Source organism: Triturus cristatus, chromosome 3_1 (genome assembly GCF_964204655.1).
Source record: "Triturus cristatus chromosome 3_1, aTriCri1.1, whole genome shotgun sequence".
NCBI lineage: Eukaryota > Metazoa > Chordata > Amphibia > Caudata > Salamandridae > Triturus > Triturus cristatus.
This window is the reverse complement of record NC_140583.1, coordinates 656,347,348-656,367,116: the sequence shown is the minus strand read 5'-3', so window position 1 is coordinate 656,367,116 and position 19,769 is coordinate 656,347,348. Positions and strand designations below refer to the sequence as shown.

The following is a 19,769-nucleotide window of genomic DNA, read 5'->3' as shown; positions in this document are numbered from 1 at the left end:
ACGAAAGTGTTTTGTTTTTTTTACTATGAAAATGCACATTTGTTTCCTTACTCGGAATGGAAGGTAGGTTCCTAATTGTGTGATGATTGATGTATTACCTGTTGCCCGAGGATTGATGTATTCCCTGCACTCTGGCTTGGGTTAAGAATGCAAAGAAGTTTGATTCAGAAAACTCAATTCGGAATTGGTGGGTTTGTTCCATTTTTTTTTTTTTCCTCTTCATAACAAATTTTATTGAGTTTTGCAATATTTGAAGGCCCATCCGACATATAGCAATCTCCTATGTATGTATATATGAACTCCCATAAACAGCTAACACACACAAGTTTGCACAGTCTATCCCGACCCCCTCTCTTCCCTGCCCGCACCAATAAGACATTTTCTGTTTTGTGAGTGGAAATGCACATAGGTGACTGGTCTGTCCTGTTAATTCCTCTGCTTGTTTAAGCAGCCAGTGAAGCCTGTAGGACCTCTGGACCTGAAACCTATTCATGAGGTGCAGGACGAGGCGGTGATGCTGGACTTTCTGAATACATGGAAAAAAGCGAGTCTGGTAAGTAAATCATGCAGACTCTGTAAGGAGTCCTCTATGGAGGAGCTTGTATAGGATTGGACAATGGGCACAGCTTTGTTTTCTCGTCTGAAATACTCATGGCACCTCTTTGTGAAGCGTTAGCATATTTTTTGCAAGGTATAGTTCATAGCGCTTCCCCATGGCTCCTTCTATAGCTTCCCCCCCCCCCAACCCAACCTTTCTGGTGTGCCTGTTTGTGTTTTATGGGTTAATTTCTATTTTCCCTGTTTGAGTAAAACCTTAGTGTATTATCTAATCTTCTCCAGTAGTGCTGCGGCTAAACTAATTATTAAAGGGGCACCAGAGATCTTGAAGGAGCATGGACAGATGTAACCGTGGAGATCACCTAAAACCATGTGCCAGAATTGTGTGTGTATAGTAAAGTGTGAGTAGTTAAATGAGATAAAGTAAAATGAGTCCCCTCTGGTCTGTCAGTGCATGAGCTTTGTCTGTCGGTTAGTACTTGAGTTTAACGTGGGTACAATTGGGTATCTATTGCCTTTCACTCTAGCAGTTCTTTTAAAAGAAAAAAAATCTTTATTTAAATTTTTTTGATTCTAAAACCCTTCCTGTATTGCCCCGGCACGTGGCCGTCCTACAAGTTAGTCCAAAAAACTGTATGCTTCATTTTTTGTGTCTTGTCTGTTAAAATTCTCCCTATTGTTAATTTAAATGCTTGAAAATAATGTTGGGGACCTTATGATGTTTTTGTGGCATCCGACTGCCCCACCCGAGCATACCACAAGTTTCTTAAAATGGTAATTTGTATCTTAAGTGCGAGAATTGATGCTCAAACATTACTTCTGACTTTTGTTAACATCTTCCCTCTTTCTTTGACGGGAGATACTAACAACCCTACCCAGGGTTACTCTTTTAGTAGAGCTGTGCTCCTTCTTCTGTAGGCCGTCCCTACCCATACGCCTCTCCTTTCCTCCTAGTACTACCAGTGCCCGTAAACTGCCTGCAAGTAAAATTAATGTGCTTCTCTTTCTCAAATCTGTGACCTAAATAGTTTGCAAATCTCTTCTTCAGTTGAAGAAAATAAAGTAGCATCCTCTTTGTGCAAACACGGTTTCTCCTTGCACGGCGCACTTTGAAGTGTCTGGTACTAATTCAATAGTGAAAATAGTAGTTTGAGGCTCTGCAGGCTGTTATACTTATAATGCCTATACTAAATTGAGAGGGTGGGGCCTACTGCTTCTCGTGGTTATGTCTGAAAAAGAGTTAGAGTGCTATTCACCTTACATGAGAATGTTACCTCTAAATAAAAGCTCCCCCCTAGAGTATTTGTGCTAAGTGTTTGGTAATTGATTATCTAAAGTTTATCCCAATTCATCCACCATGGCTTTGTTGCAAGACTGGGCCAAACATGTGTTCAGTGTTTTGCTGCTCAGTCCATAAAGAAACAAACACGAAAAGGAAAATAAGAGAAATTGTTCAAAGGGAGAAAATTCACCGTCTTTTTTTCAATTGCTTACCTTCCATTATAGTGTGTACCAATGTGATTTGAATGAATTAGGGCATGCATACCTTAATAAAACAATTGCCCACACACTTCACTCAAAAAAATTAAGATCCCCCTAGAGTATTTGTGCTAACCGTTCCCATGTAAGGGGACTAGTATTCTGTAACCCTTTTTCACTAATGCAATACTCCCTAGAAATCGGGTTATAAAGTTATGCCACTGCCATACGTACCTTGTTGCAATGTGATCATGTGGGGTGTCTATCGGCCTGCAGCAGCTTCCTGCCCCTTTCTCTTTGGTGCAATCGTGTTCTTCTTTCATAGCTGCTGCTCCCTTGATCCATTAATGTCTCAAACACGCACAGCCCCCAGTGGCATCATTCAGTATGTGCTACTGACACCTGCTCTGGCCCTTGTCTTAATTACTTTTCTCCTTATATTTACTGCCTTGTGCCCCCCTGCTCACCCTCTGTGCAGTTGCCTCCCGCCTTGGGCTTCCCCCTTGTGTAATTGCCTTCCGTCTTATGCCCTCCCAACCCATGTGCTCCAGCCTAATCCATGGGCCTAACCTCTGTCCCCTTTCACCTAGTCCTGCTGCTTCTTACCCTATTAAGTATAGATGCACAGAAATCTACAAAATAGGGATGTGTTGATTGTTTGAATTTCTCAGTCATTCTTAATTACTCTGGGACGTAATCCAGTCCATTTAAAAAAAAAAAAAAAAAAAAAAATTTTTGTATTGACCACCATTCCTCTGCAGACAGGACCCAGCCATATGAAAATCGGCCTTGGTCCTCCTTCACTGGGAGCAGCCCAACCGAGATTAGGCCCCTCTGAACGGGAAGACAAGCAAAGCTGGTTTATTACTATTTAAGACCTGTGGCATAGTGAGCACTGGCGCCATGTCTGGGTATAACCTTCCAGTGTACTAATCCCAAACATTGAGTCTAGACTCTCGGCGTCCTTCATATGTTCCTTTAAATATCTATTTAGAGTGCATTGATGATCTGTGAGAGGCAAGCAGACCTACATTAAAGAAAGATTTCAATTGTCACAAGTGTAGTCTTATACCGCCTAATAAGTCCTTCTTCAAGAGGTTTTTTTCGAGGAGAATATAGAGGAAACCACTCTAAAAGGCACTACACCCTGTAACTCCCCTTCCCTTAATAAGCACTGACTTCCCCACGCTTTCCTCTGACCATACCACACCTGTCGGAGGAAGACTTCAACAATTTCTCCCCATTTGGCAATCTATAACAACTGACAAATGGATGATCGGAATTATCCAACATGGTTATTGCCTGGAGCTTACCACCAATCCTCCAAACGTTCCGCCTTGCTCTCACAAATTGTCTCCAGACCACTTGCAGTTGCTCAAACAGGAAGTGAAATCTTATTAAAAGGAGCCATAGAACCAGTTCCAGTACAGGGCCAAGGTTCAGGGGTTTACTCTCTCTATATTCTGATTTCACAAAAAGGACGGCTCCTTAAGACCTATTCTGGATCTCAGGGAGTTAAACCAATATGTACTGTCAGAGCACTTTCACATGGTAACCCTTCAACAGGTACTTCCACGTTGACAGAAGGGAGATTTTATGTCCACTCTAGACTTAAGATGCATATTTTCATGTTCCAATTCATCCAGCTCATTGAAAATACCTCAGATTTGTGATCGCAGGAAAACATTACCAATTCAAACTACTCCTGTTTGCAGTGACTACTTCTCCCATAGTATTTACTAAATGCTTGGCAGTAGTTGCAGCTCATCTCAGAAGACAAAATATTCACGTCTTCCCCTACCTAAACGACTGGCTCATCAAAGCCAGCACTTACCAAAACTGTGTACGACACACTCAAACCCCAATAGAACCTACTTCATCAACTGGGCTTAATGGTCAATGCACAGAAATCTCACCTGTATCTTTCACAAATACAATCTTACCTAGGGGCCACTCTAGACACTATCAAAATCCTAGCCTCTCCCAATGTAGCCAGAATTCACAACATTCACTCTGATACTACAGTTTCAATCCATCAAACATTACCAGCCAGAGTGTTCATGCAATTGCTGGGAATGATGGTGCCTTGCATCGTAACTGTACCTCATGCAAGATTCCACACGCGTCCCCTACAAGAGTGCTTAGCATGCCAGTGGAATCAGTCGCAGGGTCAATTAACCGATCTAGTGTTGGTAGACGGCCGCACCCATCGCTCTCTGCAGTGGTGGAACCCACAAAATGTATCAAAAGGGCAGCCTTTCATCGACCTCTTTCACAGATTGTGCTCACAGCAGATGCATCTCTGACAAGTTGGGGTGCCCATCTCCAAGATTACACAATACAAGGCCTGTGGAGCAAGAAGCATGAAAACCTCCAAATCCACTATCTAGAGCTTCTAGCCTTCTTTCTTGCGCTCAAAGCTTTTCAGACTCTCCTCATAGGCATAGTTGTCCTAGACCACGTGGCAGCAATGTACTATGTACAAAAACAGGGGAGGACACACACTCAATGTCAAGCCATTTGGAATTGGGCAATCCATCACAGGATTCATCTTCAGACAGAACACCTTCCAGGGGTAAACAATCCGATTGCCGACCTCCGGAGCAGAAAAGAGGAAGCAAATTCACAAGTGGGAACTTCATCCCCAAGGTCTCCTTCCATACTTCCAACTACGGGGATTGCCAAAAATAGACTTGTTCACCAGTCGACAACGCAAAATGCCCAAACTTCGGCTCTAGGTTCCCACAATGGCTCTCAAAAGACAATGCCCTATGGATGAACTGGTCACAGATATTTGCCTCTGCTTTTTCGCCTCTCCCACTCATTCTGTGTCTGGTACGGAAGTTCAGACAAACATCTCACACTAATTCTAGTAGCTCCCACACGGGCCCGTCAACCATGGTACACCACCCAGTTGCACATCAAAAGCTGCATCTCACCTCCAGGATCTTCATGCAGTACCATGGAGAAATCAGACCTCCAAATCCCAAAGAACAAAACTTAGCGATCTGGATCCTGAAGTCATAGAGTTTGGTTATTTAAATCTACTACCAGACTATAATTCTAAAAGAAGCAAGAAAGCCTAGTACCAGAGCTTGTTATGCAGCAAAGTGGAAAAGATTTGTTGTCTACTGTAATAACAATCAATCCTCTAGATGCTGTTATACAAAATAATATCTGTTACCTGTTCCACTTACAGCAAACTGGACTGGCTTATACATCTAGTGGTTTGCACCTTGCAGCACTAGCTGCGTATTTGCAGAACAGGAAGCATTTATCACTATTTAAAGTAATCAAAGCCTTCATGGAAGGCTGAAAAGGGTAATACCACTAAGAATTCCCCCTGCGCCAGTATGAAATCTTAACATTGTCCTTACAAGGCTTATGGGTCCACCTTTTGAACCATTGCACTTTCGTCCTTTGCAGTTTCTTTCATGGAAAGGGAAAGTTGCTTTTCTCATTGTAATCACTTCATTAAGGAGAGTTGGTGAGCTACAGGCATTAACCTTGGAAGAACCCTTCTTTCAGCTCCACATAGACCGGGTAGTTCTTCGCACCAACCCTAAATTCCTTCCCAAAGTGGTTTCTGCTTTTCATACAAACCAATCAGTTGAATTACCTGTCTTTTTTTTTTTACCTCAGCCCAAATCTGTGCAGAAAGGGCTCTTCACACGCTTAATGTCAAAAGAGCTTTATTCTACTACATAGATAGGACGAAAGATTTTCACAAAACTGTGTCAATCCCATCTCTAAATCTGGTATTTCAAGATGAATTGTTAAATGCATTCAGACCTGCTATGCAAAAGCTTAAATAACTTTATCCATACCCCTGGAGCGCATCCACTCGCAAAATGGGGCCGACAATGACCTTTTTAGGTAACATTTGTCTAGCTGACATATGTAAGAGAGCTACATGGTCTACACCACTCACATTTACCAAACACTATTGTGTAGATGTGTTAGCACGCCAACAAGCTAATGTAGGCCAAGCAGTACTTAAAACACTGATTCAAATAACTGCAACATCTACAGGTCAGCTACCGCTTTGGGAGTACACTGATTTGTAGTCTATGCAAAACATGTGTATCTACAGCACACATGCCTCGAACGGATTGTTATTTACTCAGTAAGCATCTGTTCTTGGCATGTAGAGCTGTAGATTCACATGCGCCACCCCGCTTCCCCGGGCACCTATAGTTGTTGCAGTTCTTGGTTTTTTTTTTTGTTTTTTTTATATATATATATATATATATATACATGGACATTTCTATACTACACTTATTCCATTCTCACTCTTGTGGGAGAACAATCCAACAATGGAGTCCATGTCCATGCGCACTGTCACTGAAAGGAGGAGTCCCCTTACCTCGTGACTAGGAAAGACTTCTCTGAAGAAAAACAGCTTGCAAACATCCGGACCCAACACTAGATGGCAGTAGTATGCAAAGCATGTGAATCGAAAGCTCTACATGACAATAACAGATGCTTACTGGAGATATATATTTGGGGGGGGGGGGGGGGGAGACCTCCCACACCCGAACTCACCTTAAAAGCGTGGTAAAGTCACACGTAGTAAAAGCATATGCGTTTTACAAGCGTACGTGATAAAGGTACAACGTGGTAAAAACCTCATTGTAAAGGTGGTTTCCCCTTCAAATGTAGTATTGCATATCCCTCCATGAGTATGTAGTTGTCAGACCTCAGCACACAAAACTGAATAAAACAGACCAGTGATCTGTAGATTGCTTGAATTGATCTCATTCACTGGTAAGTACTTTGGGTGGTGATCTGGAGTATAGAAGCCCGGGAAGTGGAGTCATGTGAAGAACATAGTCTCTTGGACTTAAGACAAGATCTTCTTCGTTGAGAAAATGCAATTTCAGCTGTGTGGAATTTCCCACTTTAAGTGAGTTAATACATACTCACAAAGTCAGAGTGCAATTGAATATGGCAGAAAAATGTTTTCTTTCCACCAATACACCATCCTTTTATTTTGAAGGAAAATAACTCTTCCTTACTTATGTGTGGTCTGGTTAGTCGGACACACAAGGTGATGGGAGGAATGCTTGCAACTTATCTAGCCACTGGGAATCGTTCGGGGTAGCATTCCATTCCAACTCATCGTTCTTCTGCTCACCATGCCACATCAGTTTGGGCCCAGCCATATGCAAATCCATCTTGACCCTGCCCCCTTAGCAGCAGTCTAGCCCAAGCTGCCAGGCCAGGTCCTTCCTGAATCGGAACAGAAGAAACCAAAGAATGCTTTTGCCCTGTTCGGAGCTCTTCTGCTGGGTGTAGCTTGATTCCAGTGGCAAAGTGATCACGTGACCCTTTAAAAAAAAAAAAAATCTATTTGCTCATGTAGGACTTTGGCTGTCTGAGGATGCTCTATGTGGTATGTGCAATACGTTTACCATTGTACACTCTCGTTCTGTTGTGAGCTCTGCGAATTGTGTGTTCCAAAAGTGCTGCTATTGATTTCACCTTTAATCTTTTTATCTTTTCTGTAGGAGGTGCCTCCCTGTGCCATGAAGCAGCCACTAAGCAGTTTAAAGGGGTAAATAGTTGATAATTTCGTTTTCTCACTTCCCTTTTTTCGTATTGTCCTTCAGGGCTGCCTTTCTGTAATATGCAGTCTTTCTCTACACTCCTCCTGTCCTTGTCTTGATGGTGCCAGACCTTTCCCACATTACTGCTCCGGTACCTCTACAGGATGCATAAATATCGTTATGGATTCACATGCTTTGCTATATAGTGCTGTTAGACAATGGAACAATGGGAATCAACCATTGGATATGTCTGTAATTCCACGTCTTTCATTCCTTTGATTAGAATCCCACAATGCCCTTCAACTTTCAATAATCCTTTGGATTATTGGATGTTGTATGACCATTGATAATCTAAAACTCAGTGTCACCTTGACTCCAAATGAGGAGCATGAGGACACCCTAGCTGGGAAGAGTGTGGTTTTTGTGGCTTTGACTCCAAAGAACTTTGTATGTGGAATATACATCTTAATCAAGGTTAGCAAATTTGACATTTTTAATGTAGAGGAATTTTGGCATGTTTGAAGTGTGACCCCTTTAAGGTTTTGCCAAAACAAGCTTACAGGAAATGTAAGCTACATAGTGTCCTGTCGCTGTTTTCCCCATCAAAAATAGGGGTGCAAATTGACAAGTTTCCTGAAGGTTTTTGTGTGAGAAAGTAGGTGGGGTAAGTTGGTGATATAAAGCCATGCGGGCACTCCTGAGTGTTATCATGGTGTCTCCTAAGATAGGAAGCTTGATGAGTGTTCTCGAATGAACAGAATGGCACTTGACCCCCTTGAATTAACTTTAAGGACATAAGCTCTTGAAGCATAGTTTCTGAAACCGCTAATAAGTCTCCTTGCTAACTGTTATTTGGAAAACATGTCAATGAGGGACCTACAAAGCCAATGGCCGCTAAGGAACTTAATTTGCATTAGATGCTCTTGACTCCAGGAGCATTATCACATGTTAATCGCTTTGCAATAAGCAAATCTCTGAATTATTGGCAGTAAGCCCAAGGAACCAGAAAACCGATCATTTAGGAATGGCTATTCAATAGGTCTTTCTACTAACACCAGGGATTCAACAAGTGACACTGTTATCACCCACATATTAGTGTGCAAGGGAATACTAGAGAAACACCCTGATCATAAGCCATTGAGCCTAGGCTCCCAATGTCCTAGGATATGGCCATGTCAGGTTGATTTAGGATAGAATATACATTAAGTGTGATGCAGCTTGAGCTACTGTGAGAATTTTTGAAATCTGGATTGAAAGGTAGATTTTTGACTGTCAGTTGTAAAAGTCTTGAGCATTGTATTGTACTGTTTGTGTAGCAGTTCCTGATCAAACCATAAAAAAGTAGTAGAAGCGAAGTGTGTACATCTACAACAGATTATGAAGCTGCAAACCTATTGCTGCAGGGAAGTGGTGTGTTTTCCCCTCTTGTCAATCCAGGCCATTTCCTAGATACAGTTCCCTCACCTGAATGGAGAGCTTTACTCTTACTTTGGCCACTTCCGCAGGTACAAGGCTCGCCTGCGCAGCATGACACTTGTGGAGGAGAGGGTTGCCAAGGTAACTAAGAACCGGATCTTCTCTTTAGCCATCCATCCTTCAGAGAGCCAGACTCTGGTGGCTGCCGGAGACAAGTGGGGGGAAATCGGCCTATGGAACCTGGTGAGTAGTTGTAATTGCATTTATATACCACTTACTAACCCTGACAAGGCATTGAAACGCTTTTCGGCGAGTAGCACGCTACTCTGGATCCCAAAATTAGTGATGAATTAGTATAGGGAAATATGAAATTAATGTGATGTACATGCAAGTATGTTAACTGGATTGAAAAGATACTGGAATGCTCCTTAAATGAAAAGTGCTGCAAGATCTTAACAGGAGAAATATATTTAAATGCATACTGTGAAATATGTGCATCAATTTACTGCCACAAGATGACCTTTGATTCATTGTCACTCTTCGATAAACAGCTGCTGCCTAGCAGGATCCATAAAGTGAGGGGTGGGAATGTAACGCTCCGCATTGGTGTATGAAATCTACCATTCTAGGAGTATGATGATAAAATTGTATGGAAAGTGGAAGTGCATGCACAGCAGCTCAGGTGTATGTAAGCTTTTCATGTGGCAAATGGTCTTTCTGTGCTGCCATGTAGGTACAAGGGCAGTGACTTGAGCTGCGTATTCTTTAGTACTAAATGCCTTATTTGTGGGGAGCAACGAAAATTGGGGTGGGGGGATGACTCGTGTTCCAACTTTGTGTCCTAGAACATTATTTTTAGGAGTAACTTTGCATGTGAGTAGCCTAGTGTGGGCAGCTTTATGGAGAAACTTTGTAGGAGCTTATTGGGGGGTGGGGTGGGGGTGGGACTTCGTAGTGGACTGTGGGAGCTTTTTGGAAGGGTGGTTCGGCAAGCTTTGTCGAAGGGGAGCTGATGTTTCTTTGTGTGTTTTTTAGTTTGTTTCCACAGGATTAATTAGCGACATGGGAGAAATAGTTGCTACATGGAATCTTTCTAGTTGGTGTTTCATAACTTTAACCTAGAATCTCCTTTTCTTTCCCCTTTTGTCAGGGTCATGAGTCTGCTGATGGTGGAGTATACATGTTCGAGCCTCACTCCCGCCCAGTGGGCTGTTTGCACTTCTCTCCATCTCATCCTGCACATCTCCTGTCTGTAAGCTACGATGGCACCCTTCGGTGTGGTGATGTGACTAAGGCAGTGTTTGATGAGGTAAGATTCTGCCACACTGGCTAAATCCATTTGCTAGGAGTCTGTCCCAGCAAGTCTGATATAAATTATCAACATTAAGCAACATAAAACATTCTAGGTATTTAGAAAAATAGCAAGGTCCTGTTGAAAGGTATCACAATGCCAAAACCAAAAGCCATTCCTCATGTTCAGCCTCCCCACCCCAAACACAATGTAGCCTAAAGAGACTTGTAGACTTGTAAAGTGCTCTGATACCTGAAAGGTGGCTTAGTGCTGAGAGATTTGATAGCTACAGGGAGCTTGGATGGTACAACTTTTAAAGGTAGCGCCTTCCGAACGGCTCAAAAGTAGTCGGGTAATAACTTCAAATTCTAGCTGTGATAACCTAGAGGGTGAGATACCCCCCCCCCCCTGCCCATGAGTGGCGAACCGTAGGAAATACTAAGACATTCCTCCAAGGGCCTGAGAGTACCACCAGGAGAGGATGTGGGCCCAGACCGATGGTGAGCTTGAAATACCGTGCACGTGACTTTAAAAAGTATGTTTAGCAGCCGGTGCATAGATTTCAAGGAGGATGAAGTGGAGGAAAGCTAGGGGAGCTGGCCAGAGAGTCCAGGAAAATGGAGTTACAATAGTTGAGATTACTGAGGCTGGCCTGGCTACAAGTCAAGTAGGCAGGTGTGAGATGGGAGGCGAGTAAGAATTTTACAGGGTAGTTTCAGCACCAGAAAGCAGGTTTAAAGAAAAGTGCTAATCCGTCGTAAGAGAACAATCCTGATTTGAGATAGATGTCATGATTCTGGACTGAGGGTATCGGAACTGGAACAGGGCCTGAGTTGGCCAGAGGCTGTTGGGTAGGACACCAAGTGTATTGCAGTCAGAGAGTACAATTATCTTGGTCTTGTCTGTGTTTAATTTAAGTGAGTTGTCACTCATCCACTTTACCACTGCAATCCTACAGTTTTGCCAGCTGTAGGTAGAGTCCTGGATGTTGTCATCAAGAGATCACTATTCGAGTGTCCTCTGTGTAATACATTAACATAAGACTGAGAAAGCAGATGGCTGAACAAGCAGACTCTGTTAAGTGGGGCTCATTGAAGTGCTCTGGAAAACTATGGGGAAAGAGATTTGAATTCAGAGCAGAAAGGGGGCTAAGGAAACTTCTTGCACTCTTTTAATGTAGGACGCCGTCCAGCATAACACCGAATTCTGAATCCCTGACTCCTTGAGTTGGAGCAACAAATGGTCATGAAAGACCTATCAAAACCAGCTGGTAAATCTAGCAAGACCAGGGCAGAAGTATTTACCTTGGTATGCCTGTCGTTGTAAATCTTTGCATACCGAGACCAGGGCAGACTGTGTTATGGCATGGTGGAAAACTGTACGACTTGCATCCAAGAGGTTATTGGCCTTTAGAAAAGAGGAGAGCTGCATATTGATGGCCTTCTCTAAACGCTTTATTGGAAACCGTAACCAAGAGATGGGGATGGATTGGCAGCTGGTTTTTCCACAAGTGAGATAACCAGGACCTCTGGTAGAGAGTGAGAGATCTCCAGAGACCCAGAATGTCTAATATGTGGGGACAGTTGTTTAGACGGGACCCCGAAGTGGCCAAGGATAATAATTCATGGATGTCCTTGGAAGATGGTAAAAATTTGCTGAGGAGAGAAGGATTGGAAGATGACGACTGAGACTGTTGCCTAGAGTGAGTATGTGGAATAAGTGTCTAAATGGGGAAAAAAAAATCAGATTGACTACTTTCTCAACAAGATCAAGACTGTCACATAGTTTGACTGCTCCATGGCCAATGCTGTACACTCTGGAGCTGCTAAAGAGTTGACTATTTTAAAAACCTCTTTAATGGTATTCCGTGTGTTAAGAATTGTTGTCAGCATTGTAGTTCATCTTTGTGGAAAGACCCGTTTTTTATATATCCTGAGTGCTGCATTTAACTCCCTCTTGGTTGAGCTCTAAACCATTACTTTTTAGTTTAGGTTCTCTTAAGGCAGAGTTATTCCAAGGGTTGTAGGATAACGTTAGGAGCCAGAGGAAAAGAAATTGGTAGCACTAAATCTGAGCTGAATTAATCCAGTGATTAAATTCTGTGATGCCATTATCTATGGTAGAGCTAAATGAGGGACGGCCAGACTTGGAGAGATCTCGAGTAAAGGCCTCAGACGAGAGTTAAGACCAGGCTTTTTTGGGAATGCTGTGATTGGTGGGTAAGATGCTTTTTGGAGACTAAAAGGGATCAGTGAATGGTCCTACCAGGCCTGTGGAACAGGTGTACCACATTCAACCAGGTCTTTAGTAGCGAAAATAAGGTCCGTGTGGTCAAGTCAGTTCCTTTATTCGTTTACCATACATAACCATAAAAGTAAACATATGTGCAAAAGATGAACCAATTAAAATACAGAGTTAAAACACAACTAGGCATAAGTGGTTAATATTTTGAGCTCCCTAAGTACAACAGCAAATTAAATCAATTTCTTAAAAATCTAAACAAAATCTGAAATAGAGAAGCTAATAAAATTTTATTGAAATATGCGATTTGCAGAAGTAGTAGACCAACACAAAAATACAAGGGTCTGCCATTTGAATCCCAATCGCTCCAATTGAATTCTCCATTGATGCTATATAACAAAGAACATCTTAAGAATTATGATCGATGCTATATAACAAAGAACATCTAAAGAATTATGATGTTTACAAATATTAACCACAGCAATTACCGGTCTGGTCAACGTGTAAGAAGCAATTGTAAAAACAGGATAAAAAAACATGAGGCTGCACAGGCCTACATCACATAATTAAGCAAATGAGTGGGACCAGGGCTGCATATAGTGTGTGCAAGAGAAGCATAAAGTGCGTTATGTAACTTTTTTTTATTGAACTTGCAAGAGGTGCCTTATACAATCTACCATGGCGTTCCCATCTAACAGATGAGAGCACACTGCCCTTCAATCCAAGCCCTAAAGTACCGTAGTAGTATAAAGCGCCAGTGCATACATAACAATTATAGATGCTGGAGAATAGAAAATTATTAAAACAACTTTTAAACCTTTCAGCTAGAGCATACAGGCAGTTGTCATCTATAATATCTGCAGTATCCCTAAAAACCGGTCTCCCTAGTAATTTTCTCTGTCCTTAAGTACTATATGGCTGTCAAGAATTTACAAATGGAAAAAACTGGTCCACTAGTGTCTGTTGTGCACAAGCTAAGTGCAATGGTGCGAACTTTAAAACCGAGCATTTTACATAGTGGAACTATCCAACACCGCTGTTGCTTTTTAAATGCAGGACTGAAAAATAAAATATGTTCAATACTCATTGGCTTCGCAATCCATTGTGCACTCAGTTGATGCACCCGACCCCACTTTCCAGTGACCGATGAAGGGAGCTAACGGTAAAGTGCCCACCCTGAACTTGAGGAAAAGTGCTTATGCATGAGGGTTTCACGACCAAATCTAAGTAAGTTTTGAACTCAAAGCTGCACTTGAATGAGCGAAAAGCATCAGTCAAAGGGCCTACGCTAGATTTGGAGGTGATTTTCTCCCCGGACATATGACCAATAGGCCATTATAAGCTGGCCAGTAGCAACGCCTGGTATATCATTTGGGTTTGACCAAAAGTCCCCTAGGCCCTACTTGGGCAACCATACCTTTATGTAGGTACACCAAGGGATCATGTCTGCACAGGACCTGGAGCCACTCTATAAGGCTCCAGTTCTCTTGCTGCCCAGACCCTTAGCCAGCACAAAATTGGTCTCATCACGGCGATATCCAAAATGGATCTCACATTTAGATCCATGTGGATAGGGATTGTGGATGCGCTCAAAGGGATATTTAAGGGAGATTTGAAAAAATAATTTTCTCCTATTTCTAATGTCTCCAAATTGCAATCTCCCCAAATGTCTGCTCCATAAAGGGCTGCCCCACATGCTTGGCTCCTGTAGATTTCCAAGGGGGGGTGGGTGATGGGGAAAAGGCGGAGCATTATGTGCAAACCTCACAATAGACCCAGCAGATGCCTTAGTAACAGGGTGCTCTTCTACAGCTGGGCATGCCACCCATGTGAGTCTTCCAAGCAGATGTCTAAGTTGTCAAACTCGGACACTTGCTCAAGGGCTACCCCATCCAATCGTATGGGTCTTCTCATTTTGCCCTTACAGTCACCAAACACCATTTACTTAGTTTTGTTGTTGTTCATTTCTAACCCATAATCCCTGCAATACATGAAGAAGCTATCAAGCAGAATAGATAGGCCCTGTGGACTTTTTGACAACCGTAAGGTGTCGTCAGCAGATAGCAGACAGGGTATTTTTTTTGTATTTCATCTTGGGGGAGTCGTTCTCCCTGTTAGAGGTATGGGAGACACTCATTGATGTAAAGGAGAAAGAGTGTAAGAGCCAGAAAGCACCCGTGGTGCACTCCTCTCCGAATCGTTATCTCATCAGACAATTCACCCGCCATTCCCCACCTCACCCTGGCAAAGTTGTTTCTATATAATGCCTGGATTAGAGTTAGTAGGTCCATTGGTGCCCCTAGCCTGCTCAAGGTTTCTCACAGTTTCACCCTCGGAACCAAATCGAAAGAGGATCGAAGATCCACGATGGCCACTTATAACCTCCCCATGTCCAGATCTCCGTTCCTTCATTTTATGGCTAGGAAGCGTATGATTTGGTCTATTGTGCTGACCTTCTGCCTAAAGCCTGCCGGTAGGTGGGAAAGTACTGACATTTGTAGTCTCTTGCTAGATGCTTCGGCACACTAACCAATTGATAAACGTTAAGACCAGCAATGGAGGTTTGTAGAGCAGAGAAGGCATAGTTATCGGGTACCTCCATGCAGATGAGAAAATCTTCAAAGACTAGAAGAAGTTGCTAAGGGTGAGTGTTGGGTGAAAATGTGTGGCTATCAAAGTTGGTTTTAAGGCATGGTCTTGCAAAAAAAATACGTTAAAATCTGGCTCCCCTGGACTCAGTGCACCTGGCCTTGAATTAAATTCAGAGCTACTGTGGCCTTGAATTAAATTCAGAGCTACTGTATGTAAGATATGATACCTATGAGAGACAATATTGTATGCTATCTAGAATTGCTGGTATTTGTATGCCAGGTTGGACAATGTTTAATGGTCGATTGGCACTTAAGTCTTTGATCTCTTCTTTTGATTCTTTCGCTGTAGTCTTTGCTTGTGCAAAACAACAATAAAGAGAGCTATAAAATGAAAAGAAATCCGATAATAGATTGTTGAAATTTGCGCTAGAGGAAGGGGGGTGATAACAAAGTACACCAAAGATGGTAAATGTAGGGGAAATGAAGATAGCAAAGCCTCATAATTCCACGTCTTGAAAAGGATAGAGATTAAAGGCTGGTAATTTGACATGGTCAATGAATCTAATGGCTATCCCACCTCCTTTTCTGTTGGGGCGAGACAGGTGGAAGGCTTTGTACCCCAAAGTAGGGTGGTGGGGAGAAGTCTGAGGCCAAGTTGTAAAGTAAGACTTCAGAGTAACAAATAGAACCTCTAAACATGAGTAGGTCAGCGGTTCATGAATCTTCGATGCTTGCTTTGTCAGAGTATCCCTTTTATTAATGCTTGGTTCAGCATTAGGGCAAAGTTTGATCAGAAAAGAAAAGCAGGAAGGCTTCTAACGGAGTCACTGGGAGAAGGAATATCAATACAAAAAGACCCGGGCTCCACGGGGCTTGGTGGAGCCTAGGAGACATAGATGGGTATAGCCTATGTTTGTGACTTACCCTTCAACTGAGTCCAGAACAGTAGGTAGTCTGGCAGGAAGGCTAGTGCTGTGTGCAGACCTTGCAGCTGATCGGATTTCTTTTGTAGCACCTGTGGTGCACCCACTTTTCGTCCATGTGCCCTGTGACTTCAAATATAAATCCGAGGAGGTGTGTGGTTAGAAATTAATCGACCGTTTGCCTATGATGAGAGAGAGAGCGAGAAACAGGAGGGGTAAAACAAAGCAAATGGAGCCCAGCAGCTCCCTGTGTTGGCACCTGTCTCCCTTGGTGCTGCACCTGATAGAAAATAACAGCCAAATTAATAAAATAAGCTAAAACGGTAATGAGAATGAAATAACGCATATTAGCAATTTTGAAAGAAGGTCGAAAGAATACACGATCCTACGGCATGCCTTAAACCTCGCTCAGTTACAAGAAAATTAAAATGAAGTCTGCATGCGATACAAGCTCTTCACAGTCCAGTCTAAAGATTGTTCAGAAGTCTGCACCCCAGCAACACATTAGGTGTTTTAATTGTGCTATCAAAAGTAAAAACGATGAACCAAACTTGGCCTGGTCCTAGAATCTGGCCTGTCTGCTAATGAATCATGGATGGCAGAAATGGCTTATAACTCAGTGGAAGGAAAAGTGAACTACTTTTTATCAGCAACATATGTATTACTAGCTCTCATCAAAGCCAAATCCATCAAAGATATGGGATCAATCAATACTTGATTGTCCCTCTGTCAGTGTCAATGAACCTACATCACAGATGTAAAGAGAAGGGATTCACCCAGGGTAGAGTATTGCAAAACTGATCTGTAAGCGCGCTCCTTCCTTTAAGTAAATCCTGAATAGGAATTGAGTAGGGAAATGGTTTGCCTAAATTCGTCTATAGGGGTGACTTTAGCCTCTCCCTACTTTCATATTGTAGAGTCCTAGATGGAGAACTGCAGTAACATCAAATTAATTGAAGGGAAGTTAATAGTGGTGGCCTAGACATGGGCGCAAGGAGGGAGTACCCTTGGATGTGCTTTTTTATTTTATTTTTTAAAATGTATCTTTTTATTGCAATCAAACATATGACAGCGTTATTCCGCTTAATCAATATTGCGTCGTAGAGTACATGAAATTACAAGTGCCAGGACATTCAAGTTACATTTTATGTCTACCATTGTATCTCTCGGTCTTCCAAGTCTAGTGGTATACATAGATCATTGCATCTTTAATTTTCTATTACCCGGGAAGTTCACTAACGGGCAGACAGCGCATCCCCCTACTCTCGTTTGGATAAGCTTTCTTAATACCTTACCTCATTCGCTCTCATGCATACTGATTCTGAAAGGATAACCTTGAATAATTAAAAAAATAACGCAACTCAAGAACTCGCGGCATAGGAATTTTTTATAGTAATCTACCTGTTTGCTCCTAGGTGTACCGAGATGAAGCGGCTAGCTTCTCTTCCTTTGATTTCCTCTCCGATGACGGCTCCAACCTGCTAGTGGGACACTGGGATGCTGATGTTTCTGTGGTGGACAGACGAACGCCGGGAACCTCATGTGAACTGTTAGCCCAAGTGAATTCCAAGACTGTTCGGACAGTACATGTGCATCCAGTAGACCGGAACTACTTCATGACCGCAGGAGGAGGGTGAGTTCTGCTTTTTGCGTGACTTTTTGTGCTGTCCTTCCATGTTACTGTGATGTGCAGTATTGACACTGTTATGCTCATGTGGAGCTTTCACAAAGGTCTTGATTGTTTATTATGGCATGCTTTGCCTCCTTTAAGGACTTTCCTTGCTGCAGGAGGTCCTCTGGTCATTGTGACCTGCTCTGCCTTCTCCCGGAGCCTGGCACAGCTCCAGTGATGGTGGTTCATTGGTTACGGCATGCTATCCTGTCTTAGGAGTCATTCCCCTGACCGACTGGTTCTCGAGTGATTGGAATTTGCTGTGTCTGTTTGGCTTTCCTCACCCAAGGTGGCCTCCATAAAGTAGTAGCATAGTTACCTCCTACTTTATCTCTTCCTGTATATGCAGCAGAGGGAACACTCTCCTACCTCGTGTCTTTTGTGGATTTAATACATGCTCTCCTCCCTTAATTAGTTGCTCCATAAGAACAACTGTGCTTCCACTCTGACTTTTAATGAGGGAGTGAATTCCATACTGCTACTATCCTCAATTTAAGAATGTTTTTTGCCTGTCCCCTTTTAATTTTATTAGCTTGTACTCTTCTTTTTGCCTGCACACCTTGTCCTTATGATCTATCTTACATCAGACTCTCTTCTCCCACATTGCCCTCTGTTAACTAGGTCCTCGTCTTCCCATTTTTGGTTTCTCTCCACTCAATCTCACTCCCAGACTTCCTCCCAACTTTTCTCCCTCCCCGCCTTGGCTGGCCTTGGGCCCCCTCTCCCTTCCACAGCATGGCTAGTTCCCTTGGGAGGGGGAGAGGGGGGGACCACCCTCAACCAGCCTTATTCCTCCACTTCTCCCTCCCTTGGCTGGCCTGGTTAACAGAACATGCCTATTTGTAAAGTGCTCATTCAGCATGAAGTGCAGGTTGGTGCGGAATTGCAGATTTATTAGCATCCCTTTTCCCTTTCCTGGCCAGGCTTAGGCAGTCTCCCTCCCACAGCTTATCTTGTTCCCTGTTTCCGACCTTCTACGGGTTTTGTTCCCTGCCTCCCACGCTCCGCTTTTTTTTTTTTTTTTTTTTTTTTTTTTGGTCTTTCTCCCTCCCACCCTTAACTGCCTTACACAACTCGCAACACAACGTGAGTATTTGTAAAGCACACTTTAACCCTGAAGGGCAAGGTGCTGAGGCACAGATGATTGTCCCCCTTCGCCTCCCCCACCCCCAAAGAACGTATTCGCTCAGACAGCCTTGTTCATTCTCCACTCTCCATCGCTTGGACAGTCCTGTTATCTGCTTCCTTCTGTGGACAAACCTGGTTACCTTCTATCCCTTTACTCTCTTATTCTCCTCACATCCTGGTCCATAATCTGCCCTTTACCCAGCTCTGTCCTGCTTCGCCCCAGCTATGTTCCTTGTGTCTCCATTTGTTCACCACCATATCTCCTTCCCAACCTTATCAGTGCTCTGCTGCCAGCATACACTCAAGTTCCTTGTTAGAGTGCCACCCAGCAGCCCACCCCTCCCTAGTTCCCAACCCTCCATTTACTCCGTGCCCAAAAACATTGTGAGAGTAGGGTTTGTGCTGGGAAGGTTACTTCTTTTGCAGTTATGGTATGAAAAATGTTTTTGTTACAGGGATGTTTCGATCTATGACGTACGACGGCTGAAACCAAAAGGGATGAGACCAGTGGCTTCTCTGAGTGGCAACACCAAGAGCGTGGGCTCAGCCTACTTCTCACCTATTACTGGGAACCGAGTAGTAACCGTCTGTGCAGATGACCGCATCAGGTAGGCTGATGATTTGTGGGTCAATGTTGCTTAAGGTTGCATGCTGTACACTGGGCAAGAGTCTTAAGCAAATAAGTGGGGGGGACTAACTAAGTTAGACATAATGCAGGTGACATCACACCATCTGTGGCATCACTAGCTCACAGGAAGTGAGGTTAGAACTTAAGACCTCGCACGTCTTTAGCAGGTCGATCAGGAGTACATTTGAGAGCATTCTGAGATCTAACAAATGAAAGCTGATCAGACCGAGCTATCTGTCTGACAAAAAACATCATCCACATTTGGGCTGTTAGTTTCTTCAAACTGCAGTAGA

At 43.1% G+C, this 19,769-nt stretch overlaps 1 protein-coding gene across 1 annotated transcript in view; it reads left to right on the top strand.

Moving 5' to 3' along the window:
* WDR76 (WD repeat domain 76) overlaps nucleotides 1-19,769 on the top strand; it is a 49,037-nt gene that overhangs the window by 11,876 nt on the left and 17,392 nt on the right. The window contains exons 6-11 of the mRNA XM_085644689.1: nucleotides 452-553; nucleotides 7,548-7,594; nucleotides 9,092-9,245; nucleotides 10,153-10,311; nucleotides 17,464-17,681; nucleotides 19,304-19,456. Of these exons, the coding sequence (XP_085500815.1) occupies nucleotides 452-553; nucleotides 7,548-7,594; nucleotides 9,092-9,245; nucleotides 10,153-10,311; nucleotides 17,464-17,681; nucleotides 19,304-19,456 (833 nt within the window). The remainder of the gene's footprint in view (nucleotides 1-451; nucleotides 554-7,547; nucleotides 7,595-9,091; nucleotides 9,246-10,152; nucleotides 10,312-17,463; nucleotides 17,682-19,303; nucleotides 19,457-19,769) is intronic.